The following is a 19,232-nucleotide window of genomic DNA, read 5'->3' as shown; positions in this document are numbered from 1 at the left end:
TCAATCTTGTGCAGCTCATGCAAGGCGGCAATAACAACAAAACAACAAAAAGGAACAATACGAGATGCTCATGCTGGGCAACCTGGAAACCTGTAACCAGAGCGAGACGTCATGACGGAGACTTTGACCCTTGCCCCCCTGTGCCGTCGAGATGGGCGCTGCCCAATGAGCTGGGCGCATCCCCGTTTCTCCGTTCACAGGCTTGTCTTGGAGCCTGGGCGCATCCCTGCGCGCGAAGAGTAACCGACTGGACCAGTTAGAGGAGAGGGCGTCAAGCGTTTAAACTGACGGGCCACTGAGCGGCGAGCGACACTTGACTGACTCGGACGGTGAGAGGGAGCAGATTGGTGGCCACTGGCTTTGCGATTCATTCAATGGCGGGCTAAGCGCAACACAGTACAGGTGCAGCATGTGATGGGTGGATGAAAGGAATTGGTCGTGCATGAAGAAGGATGGCTTACTCAGGTACTATCTATGCATGCATGGATGCATGCTCGGTTCATGCTCCCCTTTTGCTGCTGCATAAGAGTCAGTCAAAGGCCGCCGCGGGCTGAGCCATTTGCGGCCTTTTCACAGATTTGTTGCTCCTCTTGGCGCCTCGCTCGCAAAAAACGCAAAAGCCCAGACAAGGCTCGAGCTCTTCGGTCTCCCCCGTGAAGGGGTCCACGAGGCCCCTAGAGACCCGGGCATTCGGCAATGGTGAGCCCAGGGGATACCGGAGAATTGGGAGAGCAAAAAGGGAGGATGAGTCTGGACTATGAATCCCGGAGCAGGAAAGACACTGGCCACAGAGGCGAATGGTCTACAACGGCCGGCACCGACACAGGGAGTTGACCCGGGGATTGGGAATTGTAGACGGACATGTTCTGGAAGGGCGGCGTTGACGATGGGACGGAACCTGTGGTCCGGGGCCACCATTGGACATGTAGCTCCTGAAGATCTCCCCTAGGCTGCTGCGCATCGCCATGTGTACTAGTTGCCTGGCTAGATGGGCACTGAATCAAGGGCGCAAGACGACGTAGCACGTTGCCGTGGATCTTCAGAGGGTTATTGTTTTGTTGTTGATGAGGGGGAACGGAATGCGTCAATGCCCCCGACGACGATCGAGGCCCCCCGCATGTTAATCTGAGTACCAACAAACAGAGAATTCACCGTTGGCACCAGACATGTTCTGTCTTGTTCTCCCGTTCCAACGATGGAAGGACGCAGCCTGCCTGTCTGGAATGTTATGTAGCTTAGGAGTGGCGCCGGCGGTTTTGTTGTTTTGTTTTAGAGCCGGGTCTGTCGCGTTTTTGCCGCCGCCGCCGCCTCTGGCAGCCATGCTACATATCCACAGGTACAGGAGGGACACCGCCCTGACAGAGGAGTTACCCACTGGCCGTCAACCTCCGCCGCCGCTAAAGGGCCCCTAGCGGGCTTGTCGCACGTTCCCCCAGGTCTGCTCCATCGGTGGGTGGCCCCCCTCCACTCCACCCAAGGTACCTTCCACCCTTGACCGTCACACGCGCCCAGTGTCACTCGTGCTTGTCACTCACACGCTCACAGCGTCCTCCCTCAGCTCAGCTCCCGTCGTCCTCTTGAAATCTCCCATCACCTTTCTTTTAACGCCTCACGACCTAAACGCCGCTTATCTTGTTCCTGTCCTTTTCTCCTCCTTCTACCACCTCCCTCCCATCCCTTCTTCCGCCACCACCACCTCTTTACTCGCCGACTCCCTCGACTCTTCGTCCTTGGACCTTGTTCGCCGCTCCTCACGGGTTCCTTCATCGCCCGCCCTCTACAGCTCTCCTCCATCTCTCCACACATCGAGAACCGCCATTTCCAGCCCGATTCTGAACCTTCCAACCTTGTTCGACCCCGCCTCTGCAGCGACTTTCATCAATCCCGCGAGCTTGTGCTTTTGAAGCAGCCTGTTCTTGGCTCGGATCTGCGAGAGCTGCACCGCCTAGAGATAGCTCCAAGCAACCGACTCTTGCCGTCGGCATAGCTTCCCAGAACCACATCCGATCATCGCTTCCCCTACCGAAATCCTCGAAGCGCCTGGCCATCGCCTGTCGCCCACACACCGATCAAGCTTCGGCCGACACATGCCACCGTTGACGCCCTGACGACAGCGGTTGGCCCCAAGTTCCATCCGTGCCTCCATCCACCGATTACCAATCTCGACATGGAGCCTGTTCCTGAGACGGAGCGGATGGAGGAGTTCCGACCTGCTCTTGTCTCCTCGTCTCCTGTGGTTCCCCCAACCGCTCCCGCTCTGCGGATTCCTAATCCAAACTCCGTCTCGACCCTCAACATTGACCTGCCTCGAAAGCCGCCAAACCTGAGACGCAGCACCGACCCTAGTCCGACATCGCCAGCTTCACCCTCGTGGTCCACCACCACCTTCATCCCATACCGCCCACGCACTACCTCTCCCCTCTCTGGTGCTCATTCTCGATCCCGCTCCACCACCAGCCTGGCGCCCCCAATGTCTCGCACTCAATCCATGCCCGGAGTCAACGGCTCGGGCCATATTCTCTATTCGCCCCAGCGACGCCAAACCAGTCCCTCAGGATCTCCGAGCCGCGTCCGAATCCCGCGGAAGCCTGCCGATGAGGCCTTTCCGCCAATTTCTCCTGTTCGAACATCTGTACTGGAACCCGAGCGGAGGCACGGGGAGAGGCGAAGCAGCTCCCCCATCCTAGGCTTCTCATCAAGCACTCCTGCTCGCCTGCGTCGGCCATCGTCCCCTCTGAGGACCATTGCATCATCCAGCACCGGCTCCTTGGCAACCTTTCCTCCAACTCCATCCTCATCAATCTCATCTACTTCGTCGTACCGGAGCTACGATGCTCTGTCGGGGAGCTACGGAACCACTTACTCATCAGTCCCTTCAACACCAACTTCAACCAGGTCACGAAGCCCCAGCATTTCTAGCTTGGAGACTATTCCTGACACGCCTGATGCCGAAGAAGCTGCGTTGGAAGCCGAGCGAATTGCGCAGCTCAAAGCTGCCGCGGATGCCGCCGAGGGTAACGACTCGTCGGACTCAAAGGGGAAAGATGGGCAGCCCCGGGGACGCACAATGGGATTTGGGTCCAGAGACAAACGGAAGCGTTGGAGTGTATGCGGAGCGGAGCGGAGAGGGGATCTCGATCTAGAGACGATTTGGGAAGATTGATTGGTCGAGAACGAGACTTGAAGTTGAAGCATGGGGGACGTTGGCTTGGGATCGCCGCGGCATCTCGCACATGGATGGCGGGACCGAGGCCAGCAAGGAAGGACGATACAGACGTTGCTTTACAGTACAGGACAGGACCAGGACCTTGGCAGACACGATTGCATCACGGACGGCGGATTGGTTGTTTGACGGTTGCTTGTTTTTGTTTTTTTCGGCATCAGCATATGGTTTCTGGTTTTTTTACTCTTACAAAGGGCACGACGGCGATTGCGTGACCCTCTTGATACCCATTCCAGCACATCTGCATTATCCATCCCGACAGGAGGATCACCTATCACACAGCCATAGGTCAGGCCAATTGACTTGGTTGAGCTGTGCGAACCTGTATTCTAGGGCGAATTACACACACTCACACTCGCACTCACACTGTCCCTATCATATCTTGATTGTCATTTGCGCGAGGTGGGCGGGATGAAGCCAAAGGGCGATTGAATCTATCGGCAATAGAACAAACCCACACCCACAAGACTTCAACTCTCGTGCCCCGTCCCGTCGCATCGTCTGTGTCTCGATTGACGAATTATAGTGTCAGTCGCGTTCAATCGATAGGGACCTGGTGTTCAATAAAAACCCGAAAATGTCTCTGGTTCCCCTCGTCGGATCTGGGCAAACATTGCTTTTGTCTCCCTTTGTGTCCATTGTGTGTGCGGATTGCGGCGTCAACTCCCTTGAACGGATCAACAGCCCCACGACCGCCCCTTGTAAGGGCTCCCGACGCTCCCTCTTCAATATACCACCCTTTGAAAGTCTTCAATATTCGTCCCTTTTGATTGACAATTGACTCCTTGAGCAGCAGCCCTCGACAAGATGAAGTCGTACTTAAAGGCCTTGGGATGCGTCCCAGAGATGCAACTCTCACCACCAGACTCAGCATCTTCTCTCACACTCTCACAACAGCCTCATCCTCTCACTGGCTGCTCTTTTCCTATTTTCATCTTGATACAAAGTCCGCAGTATGCTTCTGCCCACATTCATCGGCGCCGCTGGCCTTTTGGCCACGGCTGTCGAGGCCGCTCCACGGGGCACTTGGTTCCACAAGGTATGGGTTTGAAAGATACAGAAACCGACATGTTCTGACAGTGATCCAGCTTCGACGAGATGATCAAGAACCGCAGGGTTCTACAGCAGGAATGGCTGCTCGTTCTGATTCTCAAGCTTTCTACTACGCAAACGCTTACAGCCAGCCCGACGTCTACACTCCTGGCGCCAAGTATGCCTCTCCCGACACATACACCAAGACCGACTCCCAATATGTTGCTCCCAAAAACACATCCACTTCGACCGTCAACTCCAAGACTCTCAAGTCGGATATTGAGTGCCCTACCGGCGGCGTCTACGTCTCAACTACGACTCTCGACCTGACCGTCACCGTCACTGCCTCTTCAAACATGTCTTACACCATCTGCCGCGACTGCACCCAGACTGTCACCCGCAATGGCACTGTTTACCTGCCTGGTGGCAAGTATGTTTCTACGCTATCATACGACAAGGAGACCAACGCTGCGTACCCGATTGCTGAGACCACCAACCGCGGCGGGGAGTATAACACTGGCTCTCCTTACCATCCTATCAACGCGACCTATCTCCCACCCAAGACAAAGGATGCCGAAGACCCTGATGAGACTGAGTCCTGCACGGATGATTTCCCTTACATGAACTCGACCATCGCTGCTCCTATGTACACTACGCCTGTCGACAAACACGTCTCCGCAAGTGGCCACCAGTCCGCCATCTACAACACTCCCAGTGGTTACAAGTCTGATGCTCCCGTCTATACCAGACCAGCCTACGTCAAGCCCGTATACCCTGAGCCTGGACACAGCAACTCTTCGATCGAGACTCCGGCCTACACTAAACCTGTGTATACAAAGCCCGTCTACCCCCGCCCTTCTGGCTCTGGTAACTCTACCATTCTGCCCCCGGTTTATACTAAGCCTTCTTATCCCGACCCGTCTGGCAACTCAAGCATCGTTCCCACCGTCTATACCCCGCCGGTCTACACTAAGCCTTCTTACCCTGACCCGTCTGGTAACTCGAGCACCCCTCCTGCGTATACCAAGCCTGTTTATACCAAGCCCGTCTACCCAGAGCCCAACAACTCGAGCATCGAGCCCACCGTTTACACCCCACCGGTTTACACCAAGCCCGCTTACACTCAGCCTGTGATCCCTGGCAACTCGTCGGCTACTCCTCCCATCTACACCAAGTCCGCCGATCCCTCCGTGTACACACCTCCTGTCTACACTAAGCCGGTGTACCCTCACCCTGTGACTCCTGGTAACTCCTCTACCGGCGAGGCTCCTGTCTACACCCCGCCCGCCAACACCAAGCCCGTCTACTCGGATCCCGTGGTCCCCGGCAACTCGTCTACAGTCTCTCCTGTGTTTACCACTCCTGTTGATCCGTCGGTGTACACACCTCCCGCCTACACCAAGCCAGCTTACTCGGAGCCCATCATCCCTGGAAACTCTTCCACCAGCGATGATCCCATCTACACTCCCCCGGTCAACACCAAGCCAGCTTACCCCGGGTCCGTTATTTCCAGCAGCTCGTCTACCAACGAGGCTCCCGTTTACACACCCGTCAACACCAGACCTGTTTACTCTGACCCTGTTGCCTCCGGAAACTCTTCAATGACCCCTCCGGCCTACACCAAGCCGATCGAGACTCCCGTCTACTCAAAGCCCGTCACCACGAAGCCTGTTGATACGCCTGTTTACTCGCCCCCGGTTTACACCAAGCCTGTCTTCCCCAGCGAGTCTTCTGACGCTTATCCCCTTCCATCCCCTCCTAGCAACTCGACGATTCCTCCCGTGCTCCCTGTTTCTTCAAGCGATTCGTCGTCTGGTGTCGACTCGACCTTCACTCCTGAAGCTTCGACCTCGCAGGGTAGCTCCGCCTCTGTCTCGACTGCCTTTGACCCAGCGTCTACCTCGATTGAGCCAACCACCCTCCCCGTGACGCCTTTCTTGACAACCACGACTTCAATCGAGTCCTCGACCACTGAGCCATGCATCATCGACACCTCCATGGTCCCCATCTCGTCGTCTTACCTCAACACTACAGCTACCACATCGAGTGCTCCCACAGAAACCATCTGCGAGGACGATGCCGAGAACGGTGCTCCCAGGAGCGACACTGCCTACTGTGGTGTCAAGGGTAAGGCTACGGGAATGAACTTCCTCGCCGAGTTTAGCGAAGACAGCTACGGCATGCCCGTCACCCTCGAAGGCTGCTACCAGTTCTGCAAGGTAAGTTTCTACTTCTCCTGATTTCGTATCAAGTGCTAACAAATGATCTAGCTTGACCTACCATCCACCCGCGGCTGCGAAGCCTACCGCTTCTACCACAACGGTAGCGGCGCTCCCCGCTGTGCCGTCTACGGCCTGCCCGTCTACAAAGATATCCGCGAGATCGACTCGACAGTCGAAGACGTCTGGTACGACCTCAGCTGCGGTTCCCCCTCCAAGTACCAAGACGACACCAAGACCGACAACCAGTCGAGCGGAATAGGGGCATCCCTCAAGCTCGGTCTCGGCCTGAATTACTAAAACCCCCCTTCCTTGATGACAAGACACGTTTTCTTTTTCCTTTGTAACAGCTTCATGGGAGTCGGAGTTTTTAAGGGGGGAGGTTTTCACTTTAATACCTAATTCGAGAAGGGAAAGGGGGAGAGTGATATAAGTGTGTGGCTTTGTACGAAAGTGGTTGCTATTGCGACTGGAGAAGAGCATACATATGTCCATGCGGATTCCGTGTCCCCTGATGGGACGGTTTAACATGTAATTTCTTTTTAGTTATTGTTCAAATGAAAAGCAATTGATCTGTTGAAAGCTTGGCTCCAGTTTATTGTGATGATTTCTCCTCGCCTTGGATGAGAGGGTAGAAGTACTGGCCTCGTTAACTTGACTTGGGATACTCTTAAATGCCACTGTTGACCTAAATAGGAATACAGGTAGCCATCGGTCCTGAGAGTATTCCTTATGGGAGTATCACGGTAGAACAGAGGAGAGTAACACACACGCCTACATGACCTGAGTTGATGCTGTCTATCTGTTGTCGCTATGTGATCCCACCAGAAAACATGATCGACCATTAGCCCAGGCCTAGCACATATCATAAACCCATGTATCTGGGCTCCAAAATCATGAATGTTCCCCAACTTGAGATCCTCTGCCTTGATGCGGGCGATGTCCCTGAACTCTGCTCTCCCTTTCAACTCCCCTGCCTCCGCTCCATTTCATCAAGCCTGTCATTGACAGAGCTAATTGCAGACCACAGAAGCCTTGACGAGCAACATCGAAGATTCGTAGTTCTGGCCATCGGCGTTTCCAGCCTTGGAGAGAAAGGGCGAAATAACCATCTCGACAATGCTCTCTGAGGACAGCTCGTTTTCGTAGGAAAGCGGGTCCATGGTGCTCAAGTTGAATCGCTGGCACTTGGAATGGCTCTGTTGTTGATCTTTCCAGTGGACCCGGAAGAGTGCTTTGGAGCACATGAACATCTGGTCCAGTTCCACAGCACACTCGATGATGACGCTGATTTCATCCTTGACCTTGTCCACTCTATTGGGGCCGACGTCTTGAGGCGAGAGGAATGGCATGAGACGTGTAGTTTCGATGTTGGCAAGGGCCTTCACACCTTCTGGCTCACAGCCCCAGAGCTGGTCGAGGATGTTCGATCCTTGAGCAAGCCATCTCGCAGCTTGCTGGCAAATCCCAGAGCGCTCTAGAGCTTTCTCTCCGAGACGATCTTCAAAGATTAGCTCATGCTTTGAAAAAGTACAAGATGGATGTCACTTACTGATGAGGTTGCTCTGGACAGTCTTGAGGCCGGCCATTCCAGGGCCACCCCAGAGGCGAGGACCAACGTTAAATACTTTGCCGTTGACCATGCGCCACAGGTGACCTTGGAGAAGAAGCTCTCGGTAGTCCTGGTCATGAATCTCTTCTTGATGTGACTGCGAGATCCAGCTCAGCCGAGAAAGAGCGATCTGATCAAGGCTCTGAGATGGAGGACTCTTTGCCAAAGAATAGGCCAATGTGCGAATGTTGTAGCTGAGAATCCTCCACTTGTCCAAAACAGCATCGTCTGTCGCCTTGGTAGAGTTGGCAAGGGCTCCTCCATCTGCGAGGCGCCTTTGCTCGTCTCTCTCACAGAGAGCCTTGTCGAGTTTGGTACAGGCGATTCTGTGTTTAGTGCGCATCTCTTTGAAATCCTCGCTGAGTTTCTGGTTTGTTTGGTTTGCCAGATTCAGTCGCTCCTCAAGCGAGGCAACTTTGCTCGCTAGATGGTGCTGAGTGAATTGTTGCGACCAGTTTGTGAAGAACTCCTCGATGCGCTGGAACCCCAGGCCGAGATTCGTAGATATGTTTTGCCCCATCACCTCGTTCAAAAGGATCCTGTCCTCTGCGTTTGCAGCACGGATTTCCTGTAGGATCCCTTGGTGTCTCTCTTCCTGAATGTCCAAAAGGTCTTCCACGGTCCAGCCGTCAGACCGCTCTTGATCTTGAGGTTCGTGCTCGTGGTTGTTGGTGCCGGTTGCCAGGTCCAGCTGCTGAGCGTGATGAGATGGAGAGGCTGCAGTACTGTCGGTGCCGGTGTCGGTGTCCCTGGTGTTTTCAAGTTGTTCCTTTTCAACACCACAAGATCCAGATGTAGGCCCAGGTGGATAGGAGCCACCCGTGTCGTGGCACTGTGGTTCAGAGCTCATGGCCAACAGCGTCAAAGGAGATGCATGAGCTCGCGCAGATCCGATGAACGCGCGTCCCTAGGGTAAAGTATCTTTCAGGGCTGCTAAGTAAAAGAAGATGCAAGATGATTTGCTGGTGAAAGCCTGAAAGATCTAAAAACCTTCTTTGGTGTTCGGACAGGGGCGGCTGAGATGGTGTTGAGTGTGTGGAGTGTGGGTGCAGGAGAGAGGTTAGAGAAAGAGAGAAAGTCAGTGAAGAAGTTAGAAAATGTGAAAGAAATTCCAAGGCTACTTTCATACCTAGGTAACTCGATCCGTTGAGCAGGCAGGTGGCAATGATTCACTGACCAACGGATGAATGCATGTCCTTAAGGGCACTCACCAAACTTTGTATTCACCCTCTCCGTGTATCAGATAAAAACACTTACTCCTGCCTCTCCTTAGTCAATCTCCATCTCTTCTCCTCCAACATTGAAAAGTTGGACAACTACCTACTTACCAACTTGCCAGCCAACCATCCTACCTACCTACCAACCAGACCGACTGATCTTAACTACGACCAAAGATGGCAACGAACCAACCAACCGAGGATGCCATAATCATTGGCATCGATTTTGGGACGACGTAGGTTTACTCACAACACATCAGCAGGGGTGTGCTAACACTTGTTTGCTTAGATACTCGGGTGTCGCCTGGGCATACTCACGGGAGCCAAACGACATTGCGATCGTGACAAGCTGGGAGGCCGAGCTAAACCACTGCTCAGATAAAGAGAAAGCACCAACTCAGCTGTTGTACCACAGCAATAATGATGCCACCTGGGGATACTCCATCCCTGCCGACGAGGACGCCTTGAAGTGGTTCAAGCTGCTGTTGCTCAAGAGAGGCGACATTCCAGCCGATGTCGCGACATCTGAACAGCTCTCCAACACTCGTCGTCTGCAGGAAGCGACAGGCAAGCAGCCCGTCGAAATCATTGCTTGCTTTCTCAGGAAGCTATGGAACCATGGCATCGAGTCCATCAAGCGCAGCATCGGCGCTGAGCTGCTAAACAAGTCCAAGTTCCATGTCATCATCACCTTGCCAGCCATCTGGCCCCCATACGCTCAGAGACACATGAAGAAAGCTGCAGGCCTCTCTGGCATCCTTGATGCCCGATCTTGCGGCGCCACCACGATTCGTTTCGTTTCAGAGCCCGAAGCAGCGGCTTTGACTACGATCCAGGACCTTTCAAAGAGGTCAACCATCAAGGTATTCCATCTATATCTCACTTGAGGTGAACCAGACTGACATCAATGGCTAGCCAGATGATACCATCATTGTCTGCGATGCTGGAGGCGGAACAGTCGTAAGTTGCTCCCACCAACACCAAGCATGGCTTTAGGTAGCCCTGACTAAAACGAACAAGGACCTCGTCAGCTACAAGATCCAATCGACAGAGCCATTCGTCGTCAAGGAGTGTGTCAAAGGAGATGGAAAGTGACCAAAACCTCGCGATAGAGTTGGCTTGCTAACTACGAACAGGAGCCCTGTGTGGTGGAGTCTTTCTCGATGAAAACTTTCTCAATCTCATCAAATCCAAGGTCCCAAGAGGAGCTTGGGATCAAGTCAGCAAAGCAGCGGAAAAGAGATTCCTCAACGACGGGTGGGAGCACGGCATCAAGCCGCAGTTTGCGAACCAGCAAAGAACTTGGCTGGTCGATCTGCCCGACGCCTGCAATGACGCTCCCCGGAAGCTCAAACGCCGCCGTGCATTTGAGCTCACCTCGTATGTTCATACTCTCTCTCCACGGCAAAAAGGCTAACAGGGTTTCCTAGGGGCGAGATCCTGTCCGTATTTTCTCCCATTGTCGACAAGATTGTCTCATTGGTGCGCCGTCAGTATGATGCCATTGAAAGAAAGTACTCTCAGCACCCAAAGGTCAGTTCTTCACCCATTCCCCAAGAAGCCTGTGCTAACTCGTCTAGCACATCATTCTCGTCGGCGGTTTTGGTCGTTGCCGATATCTTTTTGACCGGCTGCAGACCGAGTTTGACTCGTCAGTCCTACAGGCTCAGGGCAGCAAACCGTGAGTGGTATTATCCAAACCAAGAAATGACTTGACTGACAACCTCAGGTGGACCGCTATCTGCCGTGGCGCTGTCGTTCACGAGCTTTCCAAGCAGAACCTTTCTGTAGACATTGGTGTGAGGGTAGAGGCAAGGATTGCCCGCATGAGTTACGGTGTCACCAACAGCTCGCCCTTCGATGATTTCAAGCATCTACAGACTGACAAGTACTGGTGTGAGATGGAACAGAGGTATAAGGCGCACAACCAAATGACGTGGTTCTTGAAAGAGGTAACTAATAGAACGAGCCAAGGCCGAAGTTCTCACTGACATGTTTCGCAGGGAGATGACATTACCAACAAACGTCCAGTCCGACATTCTTTTTACCAGCTCTACTCAGGGCCCGTGGGGTCTGTCAAGAATGACATACACTGTTCCGCGTCCTACCCAGTTCCCTCGAGAAATGACCACACCGTTGAACGGCTGTGCACAATCAGATGGAACAAGCATGTGAGCCTCGGGTCGCTCCCACTGTATACCAACCCCATCGGAAACGTCTACCACGAGCTGAGTTATACCGTCGAGATGACATGCGAAGATGGGACTGTCGACTTTGCAGTCTACCACGATGGGCAGCGGGTTGGGGCACAAAACGTCGAGGTTGAGTTTGACTGAGACTTTAACCTTGGTCTTGTTACTCTCGTGAGTACAGTGAGGTGATCAAAATGGACCGGTGCGTTGCAGGACAGGTTGAGGATTCTGGTTTTCGGGGGGGAGTCATGGTCATCTTGCTTTCGGGGAACAACGAATAGCGTGCTGGATTTTTTTTTTTTTTTTTTTTTTTTGGACTGCCTGAAAACGGTCGAGACAAGTGTCTCATAGCAGCAGAGATGAGCATTTATTGCAAGGCTCGAGCCTCAGGTCTAGGATCTCACATTCATGAGGAACTAGCAGTGCGCAGGAAACACGTGTAAGATGTAAAGATCAATCTAGGACAGGCACAGAAAATGTTTGGACATCTTGGTCCATCCCATGATAGATTCATTAAACGCCTTCGCTATCCATACGGGGTGTGATGGTCTAAGCCTCGGCCATGTCGACATCTTCTTGCTTCATCGACAGCTCGTCCCTTGAGCTTTGGTCCTCTTTGACTGTTGTCCCATTGGTCACAGGAGCATCTCTGATGTGTCGATATACCCTGACTGTGTTATCCTGGCCCCCGCTGACCATTGTCTCTTCATGAACATCCACCCAAAAGCACACGCCCGCGTGGCCCTCAACCCTCTGCAAAACATTCTTGGACACGACGTCCCAGAGCACGATGCTCCCGTCCTCACTAGCAGAGGCGATGAAAGGGGCGCCGTCTAAGACACCAAAACAGCCACCAACGGCAAACTTTTCATTAAGGTGGCCTTGGTACGTCTTCTTGACGCTACCGGCGACATAGTCCCATAGGCGAATGCAGTTGTCGAGGTTAAAAGCCAGGACGAAGCGGCCATTGGGGGAGAAGCAGACGTTGGTTACGGCTGGGTTGTCTTCGTGAACAAGTGTACGGAGACATTGGCCTGTTGATGTATCCCAAACACGACTATGCACACATATTAGCAAGTGAAACTCATCACACGAGAGGGGGTTCTTACATCAAACCGTCTGTTGAGCAACTCACGACCAGCGTTCCGTCGCAACAAAAGTCAATCCCACTAACAGGATCACTATGCGCAGGCAAACTACGCATGAGCCTACCAGCTCTCACGTCCCATAAAAAGACGGCCTCATCGTAGGACCCGCTGGCAAGAATGTTGCCCTTTGGCGAGAAAGCCAGACAGTGGATATAATTGTGGTGACCCTTCAGAGGCGCCATCTCCTGGCCAGCTTCCGTCTTTCGCGCAGTAGTCTTCGGCCGACCTGTAACACGATCCCAAAGGCGAATGGCCTTGTCGTCTGAGCCGCTTGCAATGGTGTTGCTATCAGGTGTCCATGCGAGACAGCTCACACCGGCCATGTGGCCAAACAGTGTATCCATATGCGCGCCCGTCGCAGCATCCCAGATCTTTACGGTGGCATCTGCAGATGCAGAAGCGATGAAGCGCCCGTTGGGGGATATCCGGACCTGCGAGATGGGCTTGGTGTGGCCGTGGAGGACGAGGCGGGCGCGGTAGTTGGGCTTGAAGGGTTCGGGAGGAGGAGTCGGCTGCGGAGCTCGCGGTGAGAGCGAGTCTGTTCGGGAGCGTGTGGATGATGATTGAGATCGAGAGCGAGAGCGTGAGGAGCGGGGTGATCGTGATCGGGAGACTGAAGGCGAGGAAAGGCGCGAGCGCAGGCGAGAGTCGGAGCGAGTGGTCGACCTGGACCGCGATCTTGACCGTGATCTTGAGCGCGAGGTGCGACGGCTCTGCTCATCATAGTATTTTCGATCGGCGCCATCATCGCCGGGACTTGGACTCATAGTCCTGCTATTTCGGCGATGCTCACGGATCGAGAGCTTTCGCATCCCCTGGTGCGCAGAAGGCGAACGGCTCGCATCGTCGTCCTCGCCGTCGCGTCGAGGCGCGTAAGGGGGAGATGAATCGCCATGGGTCTTGCGACGCTTACCACGGGGCGAATCGCCTGCACGCTCGTCGTCGGAAGCCATCGCGAATGGCAGTTCAGCCTCGTTGAATTTAGGTAGTTCCAGGCCCCAGAGGGTGGGAGGTCGTCTGGACGAGGCTGACAGCTGGAGTCAAAGAACCAATGTGGGGCACGAGGCTGAGGAGCTGAAGCTGTGTTGTCCAAGAGAAGGACATGATTGGTCAGCGCCCTCGCAAGCCACTCCTGAAGATCCGGAAACTACCAGAGGTTGGGGAAGCGGAACGGCCAAATTCATTGGCCTTGCAATTTTCATGCAGAGATTCGTCCTTTGAGCCTGGCGCCGGGCTACTCATCTCCGCTGTGACACGGGAGTTGACCAGCGAAACCATTGGCTGCGGCCAGAACAGCTGTGAGACGACGAGTCATCAAACGACCGACCTACAGTCCTAGTTTTTCTTGCGACTCCTATAATGGAGTTGGACAAAAGATTGATTACTTTCAGCTCCTCCTGCGTACCCCTAGCCCAGTACAATGACTGTGCTTCCATCGTAGAAAGAAGCTTCCTTAATTACCACAATTGCCGCCCTGTCTCTCAGATGGGCAGCTCAAACCATGCAGGCGGTCGGTAGTTCAGCCATGGCGCTCGGTTTGCGGCATTCCGTGCGTAGTCTACTGGTTCTTCTCCCGGTCAGCCGCCCCCCCTTTCACAGGTGCCGGGCCTCAGATCAGGTCTGTCTGTGATGGGGGACGGTTAGGCAATCAAACTATCTATTTTTGCAGCAACGGCGCGACCGGGACCTCTACCCCGTGAAAAATTCAACTCTGAAGGCCAATGGGCAATAGGGGGATACCGAATGCCCGCCAAGTTACACAGTCAATACAATCCAGGCTATTGATCGCGTGCCGCGCGCCATGTGGCTCTGAGGAAAGAAAGAGGACAGACAGTGGCGTTCCCTTGTTGTGCTGTGTTTCTCAGTTGTGGGCTGTTTCTGCATGTGGGCAATGGTTGCCCTTTTTCTTCTCTGCTGGTTGAAACCAGTGGCCAAGTCGTCGAGACCGTACCATGTTTTGCTTTTGTTTCTGCTCCTTGTGCTTGTGTGTTCTTTTCTTAGAACCAAACCCATTCTCCCTGGTTTGACTCAAGTCGTCTCTTGTCAGTCAAGACATCCCTTGTCTGCTCTCACTCATCCTTTTTCATGGTCGGCCCGTGGACGAGGTCGAGGTGAGACAGTCTTCGGAACTGGGCTTGAGTCGTGCTCTGTCTCCGAGTGAAGGAGAGATCCTGGTCGACGTTCCGACCGTTCGTCTGGTCCATTCCGGCCTTACCACATACCGAGAACGGGCCTTGGCTAGATGGCGCAAATCGACTTCATCGCCGTCTGACAGCTCTTGGCCAAAATCCCTCACCATTCGCTCGGGATGTTTCGAGGACGGGCCACTCAGGAGGCTTCCAGACTACTAGGCAATTCCAACTATCGCCATCAAGCATAACAGTGGCGTACCCGGAGCTGAAGCCTACTCGCGACTAGCAAGTCACAATAGGCGCGTTCCAGACACCGCCGGGCTGGTGTAGTTTACGCCTACCCAGCGCTACGGCTCAGCTGTGGCTGTTTAGGGGACGAGCCGTTTGTGGCAGAGAGGACCGTTGGATGGCGACCGGCTCGGGCGTCAACGTTTAATTGGCGAATTTCCTGAATTAACCTCCCAGCCTGTTTGCGGAGAAGCATCACAGGACAGGTTTGAGGAATTGCACTTTCATGCCCCGAGATGACAGCATACAGGGTCTTGGCCCTCCTATTCGCCCTTCCTTGTAAAGCGACCGAGACAGTGCTGGCGAATAATGGCCGCCCACTGGCTCGGGTGGCTTTTGCCCTGATCGACGAACACATGGGGGCGCGTCATTGTGCCGCATTCAACCAGGCAGGGCAAGCAAGGCAAGGCAAGGCAAGGCAAGGCAGGTCGCGTCAGAGATGTCCTAATTGCAGCAGCAGATTTCGCAGATTAGATGCGGACGATGCTGCCGGTGCCATTGGTGGAGGAAGGGCGGTAAAGAAAGGAAAGGCTGAAGGCGTCTTTGTCGGCTTGCCACAGGTAAGCGGAAGGATCTAGGGTCCTCGTCAGGGGATGGGAGAGCGCCGCAGATGAGGTGCTCCATCTGATCCATGCCCTGCTTGGGGGGCGAAGGAGCACTGGCCATGAGGGGATTACTGGCTTCGATATGGATGCTTGCTGCGTTCCATGTGAATTGCCTGTTGGCCGCGTCTTGATAGTGTGAAACTCGAATGTCGGTTATGTTCTGCAAGGCGGCGCAGCTTGTCAGCGATTTCAGATAGAGTGTTTATGGGCCTGTAGGTCAGAAGCCCAAACATTCTAAGCCAACAAGAATGTTGGTCGTGTGCCCTCAGGCCTTGAATGCACCCTCTTGTCAAGTCAGGCTGAGCAGCCAACCCCATACAACTCTGCAGAGTCGCAGTGTCCAGATGGTGCCATAGTACCCCATGATCGCACTCCAAACTTTCCGATTTGCGTTTTGCTCCTCTCGGGCATTACCCCTTTACTATTCCAAGATTGCCCCCCCGCTGCCAGAGAAGACCGGCCTTGTAGCCGTCACGGCGCCGCCTCGCCTATTCGAAATGGCACCCCGTCCAAGTCCAAGCGAAGCGGCGACTCTGGGCGGCCGGCTGCCCAGCCGGCTGGGGTCGGTGCTAAGAAGGGCAGTAAGCAGCCCTACGAGCCACAGCGGCTGGGCGAGGCCCTATTAGAGGCGTTTCTGGAGAAAGAAGGTGAAGGCCTCGAACTGGCTGTCAAGTTTGTCTGCAGCCGCCGTGTGTGTGACGGTGCCTTTTTGTTTGCTCCAGGAGGGCGGGCACCCGGTGCGTTGTGCTGTCAATCGAGTTGACGTAGTACAACACGAATCTATACAACGTTGTACGAAGCAACAGACTTTGGGAGCTTGCCTTGCTGCCCGCTGATTCTCTCGGCGACTCCCACATACGGCAAGTGAGCAGGGAAGAGGTCGAGCCAGGTTTGCATGTAAGCTGCTGGCAGGCGATTGGCCTGGGGAGTTGCATCGCCCTGGACTTTTTGGCTCGAGCGTTTCATGACCTGTCGGGATCTTCCATGGAAGCGTCCGTCAATGAACGGATGGCTCTCTTCCCTTCCCTTCAGTTCAATCAATCTGCGACTTTTGTTTCTATGCCCCCGGGCTCGCATTTTACGGGCGGCATATCGCATAAGCATACTCAACCATGCAACATTAAACACTGCACTGCTAGGCCGAGGCCCAGACCCAAGGTCTAGACGGCAGCATCTCGATAGCGTCTCCAGCGGGTAAACGGCCTTCTCTCTCCCCCTAAAGAGCCTGAATTCTGAGAGAAGAAGGTCTCGACAGGCGCGCCATCCATGGGACATGGATTCGGAGCAATCAGTTTGACGGAGACTGGATGGGATGGGATGCCAAGCGGGGGTCGCCGACTCTGCGCCCCCCGCGTGCGGCCAATCGCCAGACCCTCGCCCACCCAAGTTAAATTGCCCTCTGCTGCTAGACGGCGTTCGAAGAAGGGCTTGCAGGGGTGCGGTCCCATAATAGAGCCAGAGAGCATTCGGGCTCGTGGCCCGATCTCAGTCTGGGCCCGTTGCGAGACTGAGGTTCCCAGGTTCCTGTTCCTCCAAAACTCTGCGTGTGCTGCCCCTGGCCGACGAGGGGGGAACCTAACTGTGATCGGTCTGGCCCGAATTGCCCGGCAGATTGGATGGACGGGTGTCGACGAGGTTCGTTGGCGCGAGAATCGAGAGCGAAAGCGACTTGCCGGTTGGTGACTCTGACTGGCGCAAGGGCATGGGGAGCAGCGCTCAGGGGGATGAGGACATACACTAACACTGCTGCCAATTAGCTGCTGCCTGCCCTGGATGCGAGATTCAATGCCCTGCGCCGACTTTTGCTGCCCCCTGGGCTAGCTTCGTTAGCCGTTGAACACGCGCCTTCACCGACCAACCGTCCCGCAGGCTGTGTGTGGAGGATGAAGAGAAGCGGTCGGGTACGTACCAAGCCCTGGTGAGAAGGTCGCAGGAGCTGCAAGCGCCGACGCAGGCACACACACACACAGCCAGGCACAAGCACAGGGAACAAGACCAGGGGCAGGGCAGGGCAGCATCTGCGGCGTCCTGGTACCTGCTTTAGCGTCGTCCTTGGCGTCAATGGTCCGTCGAGGGTTCGCCCAACCTGGAAATTGTCTCGGGGGTACGTACCGCACGCCTCGTGCCTCGTGCCTCAGGCCCCACGCCCTCACGACCGCTCACCCCCCTCGAGCCTCCTCCGGCATTTATCTCTAAAAACCCCCGGCTTCATTCTCGATTTTCCTTCCCTTCTCTCTCCCTCTCAACCATCCAGCACATACCAACCAGTCACTCTTTTCGGCTTTTAGCCTACCACATTCTTTTCACCAACACTCTCGGTTGCCTTGTGCCTCCTCCAACTCCCTACCTACCCCAGTCTTTCCCTGTTTTTATATACAGTAATTTCTAAATCAACAAAACCGCCAAAATGCAGTTCACCATCTCCGCCGCCGCCTTCCTGGCTTTCGCTGCCAAGGCTTTCGCCCAGACCGCCGACTTCGACCCCATCTTCAAGCCCGAGGCTTGGCAGTCCGTTGCCGCCGGCCAGAGCTTCCAGATCACCTGGGACGCTCCCGCCAAGTACGCCGGCCAGCTCGTCACCATCTCCCTGATCGGTGGTGACTCCCAGAACACCCAGGTCCCCATCAAGGACATTGCCAGTGAGTAGCAACGCGCGCGCCAATTAGAAAGCAAATAACTAACAACCAACCAGCTGGTGTCTCCAACGACGCTGAGGCTTACAACTGGGCTGTCGATGCTTCCCTCGGTGACAAGAACGTCTACGGTCTCGTCATCAAGCTGGAGAGCAACCCCGAGGTCTTCCAGTACTCCAACCCCTTCAAGATTGCTGGCTCCGACAAGCCCGCTTCCGAGAAGCCCACCAAGGCTGCCGAGCCCACCTACGAGGCCCCCGTCTACGGCGATGATGGCACCGCTACCCTCACCGCCCACTACGGCTCCAAGACTGTCTCCGTCTCCCAGGTCTACAGCGCTCCCGGTGCCCACACCACCGTCGTCGCCGTCGAGAAGACCCTGACCGTCCCTTGCAACACCACTGAGCCTGCCACCACCTTCGTCCCTGTTGTCAAGACCGCCTCTGTCCCCTGCAACGGTACTGCCACTGCCACTGGCCCTGCTGCTCCTCCCGTCTACACCCACCCTTCCAACCCCCCTGCTCAGAGCAACCCCGTTCCTCCCGTCTACCCCTCCCAGCCTGCTGCTCCCCCTGCTGCTGGCACCCCCACCCCCGTTCCCGTCTCCGGTGCTGCCCGCTTCGGCGCTCCCGTCGCCGTTGTCGCCGGTCTCGTCATGGCCGCTTTCGCTCTGTAAGCGAAGCAAAACCGCGTACCAGTATCATATTTTGGTTTCTACGTGGTGTCATGACGGCATGACTGCATTTAGAGGGTTTCTTGTTACTTCTGGTATGGAGCAGTCTGGGTATCCGGCCTTTTTTGCGCACATACGTTGATTTGGTAATTCCCGAGCTTGGAAGGTATTCTGGATTGTTAATGTATTTGAGGAAAAAACTTTTTAAAACCCACTTGGGTTATTTGTCTTGATCAAGCCCTTTCTGATGTAGCTGCC

At 54.8% G+C, this 19,232-nt stretch overlaps 6 protein-coding genes across 6 annotated transcripts; 4 read left to right on the top strand and 2 right to left on the bottom strand.

Annotated features, from left to right (window-relative positions):
• Window positions 1-2,167: 2,167 nt before the first annotated feature.
• On the top strand, window positions 2,168-3,163 carry NCS57_00108100 (uncharacterized protein; the record flags this gene model as incomplete). Its single annotated transcript, XM_053051154.1, has 1 exon — window positions 2,168-3,163. One exon carries the CDS (start codon window positions 2,168-2,170, stop codon window positions 3,161-3,163), a length of 996 nt encoding a protein of 331 aa, XP_052919669.1.
• Window positions 3,164-4,178: 1,015 nt separating this feature from the next.
• NCS57_00108000 (uncharacterized protein) lies at window positions 4,179-6,774 on the top strand (the record flags this gene model as incomplete). Its single annotated transcript, XM_053051153.1, has 3 exons — window positions 4,179-4,262; window positions 4,312-6,474; window positions 6,526-6,774. The coding sequence occupies 3 exons, from the start codon at window positions 4,179-4,181 to the stop codon at window positions 6,772-6,774; spliced, it is 2,496 nt and encodes an 831-aa protein (XP_052919668.1).
• Window positions 6,775-7,487: 713 nt separating this feature from the next.
• NCS57_00107900 (uncharacterized protein) lies at window positions 7,488-8,936 on the bottom strand (the record flags this gene model as incomplete). Its single annotated transcript, XM_053051152.1, has 2 exons — window positions 7,488-7,975; window positions 8,027-8,936. The coding sequence occupies 2 exons, from the start codon at window positions 8,934-8,936 to the stop codon at window positions 7,488-7,490; spliced, it is 1,398 nt and encodes a 465-aa protein (XP_052919667.1).
• Window positions 8,937-9,480: 544 nt separating this feature from the next.
• Window positions 9,481-11,639, top strand: NCS57_00107800 (uncharacterized protein; the record flags this gene model as incomplete). The annotated part of the gene is made up of 10 exons (XM_053051151.1): window positions 9,481-9,539; window positions 9,593-10,166; window positions 10,219-10,263; window positions 10,324-10,394; window positions 10,440-10,446; window positions 10,499-10,683; window positions 10,734-10,836; window positions 10,884-10,984; window positions 11,033-11,255; window positions 11,307-11,639. The coding sequence occupies 10 exons, from the start codon at window positions 9,481-9,483 to the stop codon at window positions 11,637-11,639; spliced, it is 1,701 nt and encodes a 566-aa protein (XP_052919666.1).
• Window positions 11,640-12,044: 405 nt separating this feature from the next.
• Window positions 12,045-13,596, bottom strand: NCS57_00107700 (uncharacterized protein; the record flags this gene model as incomplete). The annotated part of the gene is made up of 2 exons (XM_053051150.1): window positions 12,045-12,552; window positions 12,605-13,596. 2 exons carry the CDS (start codon window positions 13,594-13,596, stop codon window positions 12,045-12,047), a joined length of 1,500 nt encoding a protein of 499 aa, XP_052919665.1.
• Window positions 13,597-18,075: 4,479 nt separating this feature from the next.
• On the top strand, window positions 18,076-18,977 carry NCS57_00107600 (GPI-anchored domain-containing protein; the record flags this gene model as incomplete). Its single annotated transcript, XM_053051149.1, has 2 exons — window positions 18,076-18,307; window positions 18,361-18,977. 2 exons carry the CDS (start codon window positions 18,076-18,078, stop codon window positions 18,975-18,977), a joined length of 849 nt encoding a protein of 282 aa, XP_052919664.1.
• Window positions 18,978-19,232: the final 255 nt, after the last annotated feature.

Source organism: Fusarium keratoplasticum, chromosome 1 (genome assembly GCF_025433545.1).
Source record: "Fusarium keratoplasticum isolate Fu6.1 chromosome 1, whole genome shotgun sequence".
Taxonomy (NCBI): Eukaryota; Fungi; Ascomycota; class Sordariomycetes; order Hypocreales; family Nectriaceae; genus Fusarium; species Fusarium keratoplasticum.
This window is presented reverse-complemented; position numbering and strand designations above follow the sequence as displayed.